We start from the raw sequence: 6,000 nt of genomic DNA on the forward strand, positions 1-6,000 counted from the left end.
TCTGGAGGGATATATCCTGGCATATGTATTCTTGGAGCTGGACTAGACTCAAAGCTTCCCTATCATGTCCCTATGGGGAACTATTTGTTGTCACTACCAAGTTTCATGTAATCACAGATATTCCTGTCCCAGCACTCAATAAAGTTCATTTTGAAGATTTGTTTTGGCTCTAAAGATAAGAGAGATGGTGATGATAAACATTTTTATCCCATTTTTCTTGAGCACAGTGTGGCATACATGGGTCTCTCTCCATAAACTTATGACAGCAAATTTACACAATGCCACATAATACGTTTTGTAACAGAATTGAGCTCAATTTCCTCTCCAGATCCAAGACTTATCAATTTCTGCTTACATGGAGCTATCAGAAATGAGCAGAAGTTACATATATCCCCACTCCCTGCATATAACTTAGTATAGTTCACTTGTTAACCAACATCTGAGAACATATGCAATGGTGCCTTACCTGCAAGCATCTAGTTTGCCGTTTATCCCAAAGACGTACCACACCATAATAAGAAGAGCCGCTTGCAATCATATGATTTCCATCACTCCTAATACAGTACAGGGCACTATCATGTGGCTCTTCCCATTTTTTGACACATTCCCTTTGTGGGGAAAAAGGCAATGTCACAAGACAAAGTTTTAAGGCATTCTTCACAAGCCCTTATGACTAGTTTTAATTATTTAAAAAAGGCACCCAGCAAAGCTAGCAACAACAACTTTTCCAAACCAACATAAAAGAACATGCAAACTCCAAGACTAACCTTGTGCTTGTCCTTAGATCCCAGTAACGGATGTAGGTATCATAACCACAAGAGAGCAAAGTGGAAGGTGTTTCATAGAAAACATCCAAGACTCCAGCTCCTCGGTGGAAATCTGTTCCTAGACAGGTGACCAGCTGCCCACTAAAAAGAGAGCCCAAGAAGGAATTACATTAAGATACTGAATTACCTATGTATGCACCACTCTGTATTGTTTTAGGCTCCCTCTTTGATGTACTACTATCAAGAAGAGATTAGTTAAGAAAAACGTTGATGGACAGACCAAGTAAAGGTTACTTTGCACCCAGTAAAAAAACACAAACAAATTCTACAATTTACACCAAAGCATACCAGGACAAATAAATAATGGCCAATTTCCTTCCAAACGTATAAAAGCCATTACTCAGATTGAATCTGAGCCCTAATCAGAACTCACACATCTTTGTACAGGTACTGCTCATCTGGAGATTAGGTTTACATTATGCACTAGGTACAGAAGCAATAAAAGATAAGCTGGGCGGTATTTCTTTCTATGGAGGACTATTGTTGAATGGCAAGCTATGTTAACTATCTCAGAAAATAACTGTTGCCAAGGATGACAGAATTCAATGAACAAGAGTTCAAATATATGTTATCCTAGTACTGAAGACCCTAAACCTGGTACTCCTTAGTGTGGTGATTCCTAGATCTTCCATCTCCTGGTTTCTAGGTTTTATAAATAAAATAAACTGTGCTGCAAATGAAGTGCTGGACTCCAGTGGTCCCTCATATAGCCCCTTCCCCAGGCACTCTTATAAAACAAAAATGCTGGTTAGCTGCAAATGACTGATTCATTTTTAAGTATACATGTTGTGGTTAACTAGGACTGGTGAGGCAGGATGAACTGCCTTGCAGCCCCACCCCGTCAAGCCAGACCCACCCACACACATCGACCTTCAGAGTCCTGTGGGGCTGCTGGCTTCTGAGCAGCAACTGCCATTCAGGACTCAGAAGGCAGCCCCCTCCACAGGGACACCACCCTCTGGGGTATCACCTGTGTGGTCCACACTCCTCGAGCGATGCCACTGAACTGCTGTCAATTCAACTTTAATATATGGTGACCCTATGAATGAGACCTCCAAGTCACTCATCAATATTTCTGCTCAGGTCATGCAAACTCAGAGACATGGCTTCCTTGACTGAGTCTATCCACCTGTAATTGGGTCTTCCTTGTCTCCTGCAGTCTTCTACCTTGCCAACATGGACATTTATAGTGAGTCATGTCTTCTCATGGTATATCTAAAGTACAATTGTACAATTGTTTCAGTTTACTCATCCTGGCTTCTAGGGAGAGTTCAGGCTTGATTTGCTCTAGGACCCATTTATTTGTCTTTTTAGCATTCCATGCTATCCACAGAATTATCTTCCAGTACCACACTTCGAAAGATTTGATTCTCTTCCTACCAGGTACAAGGTACAGGAAATCTTTATTTCAATGTCTTCACTGTCTGGTTTAAACTTATATACATCATCTGTGAGCATTATTTTTGTTTTCTTAATGCTCAACTGTAAACCTGCCTTTCTTCAACAGTCATTCCAAGTCTTTGCTATTTTCTGCTAGTAGTATGGTGTCATCTGCATATCTTACCGGCCTCGTTCTTCCTTCTTGAACAAATTATTCTTTTCCCAGGCTCACCTCATTTTCCTTCTGGGAAAGGGTGTTTGGGAATTGACCACACCCACCAGCAGAGCCATTCATAATCATTTTGTGAAGGCACCCAAGACACTCAACGTTTTAAATGTGATCACGTTTTCCTAAAAATTTCTTCTTGTCTACAAATACTGTCACAGCAAGGCAGGAGACACACAATACAATCCCAGGAGACGCACAATACAATACTTTGAATTTGACAACTAAATTGTTAATGCAAAACTTCAAAAGATGAAAAAAACATTTCATAAAGTCTCTCTCTCTCTCTCTCTCTCTCTCTCTCTCTCTCTCTCTCACACACACACACACACACACACACACTGAAACAAGCCCCCCCCACACACACACACAACCTTCATGGGGGAAAATAAACAAAAGGACATATTCTACAGAATGCATTTGGAAGCATATGGCATGGTGTTCATGTTCATCTGCAAGAAGCCAGGATTAACCACAGCTTTGCTTTTTGCACATACGCACACTGAAAAAAAGGTGTTTGCTTCCATGTAATGTGTCTCCCTTGAATTCTGATTTTGTCCTGCTCTGAGAGATTGAAAAGGTAATGAGTCTCTTGTTTCCCAAGCCATTAAATTCTTAGGAAACGTCTCCACAATACTGAAGAGCAATTCAAGAGGCATGTCATTTCTCCAAGATTTTGAAGAAATCTCTTTTGGATTCAGTGGCCCAACATAGTTCCAGAACAAGGATGTAAAACTGTCCCATTTCATAGTTGCTGAACTTTCCAGAACCCTTTCCATACAATATATTTAAGAACAACACAATGTTAATTACATAAATGAAAGAAAGGAAAATAATGACTTACAGCAATGTCATAAATAGATTGCCTTAGAGAATAAGGACATACAACTTCAGGCCATGATCTATTCCCTGTGTGGCTCTAGAGGCTGTTGGAATCCCACCTATTTTCCAGTAGTGTATGGGGGAAGACTGTTCCACTTTACTAGATCACTGTTTACCCTCTGCTACTAGTAACCATGATCTCAGTGGGAATTTCTAGGAGATGGGAGCCTGGAGAGATGTCTGTGCATAGGGGAAGACTGTGTATGCGCACATGTCTGCATACGTGCACATGTGTCAGTGGGTGCAACCCTTACAGCCGCCGCCACCCACCTGACACAGGATGCAGCCCAGGATGTGTCAAAAAAGTCATGCACATCTTACTAAAAGGAATACAGGCAGGTAAAAGAGAACAATGAGGACCAAATGAGCATGAAAAGCAAATGGATTTAAAGACTAAGAGACTCTGGATAAAAACAACTGAGTAGCCCCAGTCCTTCATTACAAGTGCAAGATCTGTCTAGCACAGGGCTCACTGATTAATTAATACACACTCCTAATTGAGGGCCAACATGCCCCATTTGTCCTCCCCCCCAAACCTCCCTTACAAGAGAAATCCAGGATGCCACAGTTCTCACTACCACTCAGACAACAGCAGCCAATGAAGTCCATTCAGCCACTAAAGACCCACATGTTCCCAGCCCTTCTCCTCCTCCCTAACGGTCTAATCAAAACTGGACACAAAGCACTCAACGCCTGCTTTTCAGACTATTGCACTGGCTCTCGCTTCATGGGACAATACAGCCTCCCCTCCCTAAAGCAACTAGCACCTCCCCTGCCTTCCAGTTATTTTGTTACTTTCTGCTCCTTGATCCCGTATCAGTCTTTCTGGGGCACCCGAGCCAGTGGCCTTAATTCCATCTGTAATCTGGGCTAAAGCCCCATGGGGTGGGTGGGGGATAAAGACCACACAATAGGCAAAATAGAGTCCCAGGAGCTGTTCAAACAAGTAAACACCGTTGTCTCAGAGGACCAAAATTGCTGAGAAAGCAGATTAGCACCAGCAGCACTGGTGTCCCCCAGATCAGAAGGTGAGCCCTGCCCTGCTCGCCAGAGCCAACACGCTTCCATGATCACAGCACTGGCGGCATGCTGGGGCCGGCCCATCTCCCCCAGCCACTCTCCAAAGAGCAGATTACGGAGAATAACAATTTCTTTGTGGCTGTGTAATTCCCTCCGTGACCGTGACTGTGGGCCACTCCATCGGGCTGCAATGCCAGGGCCTTAGCAACCATTTAACAAGACCAGTCGGCCCTAGCAATGCTCCCCCCATGGCAAACCTCTTGGACAAGCTTTAACATCAAGTGCAGGAATTAATCCTCATCCCTCCCCCCACCCCAAAACCTGAATCCAGGGGTGCTATGTTATTGCACTTACATTGTGTTTCTCAAAGCGAGAATTGCTGGACAAGCTCTTAAAACATTAACTCTTAGAAGAAAGGAATGCATCAGGAGGGGAAGGTATTGATAGGATCAGCGCAGGAGTGAGAAGCTGAACTCCCATCACCCAGTGAAAATAGGACTCTTACTGGGGGAAAATTAGGCCTTAAAAATGTAGCAGTTTAGAAAAGTGGCTGGAAGCACAAGAAGCTACAGGTGCCATTCTAAGGTAGACTGGGATCTATTGATAGAACTGTGGACAATTTGGTAGATCAACAAGAATTTGTAATTCCCCATTATTTAACAGCAGCAACAAATGACTGCTAAAACTAGAATGCTGAAAAGAAGAAAAACAGGGGAAGATATTTCTAAGATTAGATCTCATGGGGGGAGGGGGAGAAAGCACCTTGATTTAAAGTATATGATCTCACCTCTTTCCTGATTTGCACTTGACAACTGTTGGTGGATCTTTTGTAGGTTCCAGAGACTGAATGGGTCGCCTCAATTAGAACAAGAAATTGGATTTGGACTATGAACTGGATGAGCAAGAGCTCTAGGAGAAAAATTAAGTTGATTCTATAAGCTTAACATCTGCCCACCCTGGAGAGTGAGAGAGCACTCAGAGTACTCTGTGTAGTGATTCATTTGTAAGCAGACACTCCATGGAAATCTGCAGTTTTTGTCTTGCCCCACTATAGTGGTATAAATTGATAATGGTGGATCTACAAAGCATACAACCTCCTATTACACAAAGCAACCTCCAGCATATAAGCTTCCCAAAATATGTAATCATGAAAAAAAAAGCTTCTCAAATGCTTTCAGATTCTTCATATACAACACTATGTATGCATATTTCTACAAAGGAACACTTTTTAGTGAAGTGTCTCATGTGAAGGACTCTTCAGGGGCATTAATGAGTGTGATGGAGGAATGACAGAACAGACTAGAGAATGGCCATGTGCATTTCAAAGGTGAGTAATAGCCAAACATCTAATTCTACTCCCTGTAAGCCATGGCCGGATACAACCGTATAAACCTCCTACTCACACTGAAGATAAAATATGTCTGACATTTAATATAATTAACTCCATCCTTGCCTCTGAGAGGGAGAGAAAGGAACTGAACCCTCCCCACAAGGCATCTGACTCCATCCTTGCCTCTGAGAGGGAGAGAAAGGTAGGCCTTCCCATCCGGCCTCACTAAAGGAACTGAACCCTCCCCACAAGGCATCTGACTCCATCCTTGCCTCTGAGAGGGAGAGAAAGGAACTGAACCCTCCCCACAAGGCATCTGACTCCATCCTTGCCTC

The 6,000-nt window shown here is 42.9% G+C and overlaps 1 protein-coding gene across 3 annotated transcripts in view; it reads right to left on the minus strand.

Annotated features, from left to right (window-relative positions):
* Positions 1 to 6,000, minus strand: part of FBXW4 (F-box and WD repeat domain containing 4) — a 96,768-nt gene that overhangs the window by 1,038 nt on the left and 89,730 nt on the right. For 2 of the 3 annotated variants that reach the window (XM_042459536.1, XM_042459535.1), the window contains 2 exons: positions 768 to 908; positions 467 to 608 (listed from right to left, as the gene is read on the minus strand). In XM_042459536.1, the coding sequence (XP_042315470.1) occupies positions 467 to 608; positions 768 to 908 (283 nt within the window). The remainder of the gene's footprint in view (positions 1 to 466; positions 609 to 767; positions 909 to 6,000) is intronic. The other variant, XM_042459537.1, reaches the window with a different exon arrangement.

The sequence above is a fragment of the Sceloporus undulatus genome, chromosome 3 (genome assembly GCF_019175285.1).
Source record: "Sceloporus undulatus isolate JIND9_A2432 ecotype Alabama chromosome 3, SceUnd_v1.1, whole genome shotgun sequence".
Classification (NCBI taxonomy): Eukaryota; Metazoa; Chordata; class Lepidosauria; order Squamata; family Phrynosomatidae; genus Sceloporus; species Sceloporus undulatus.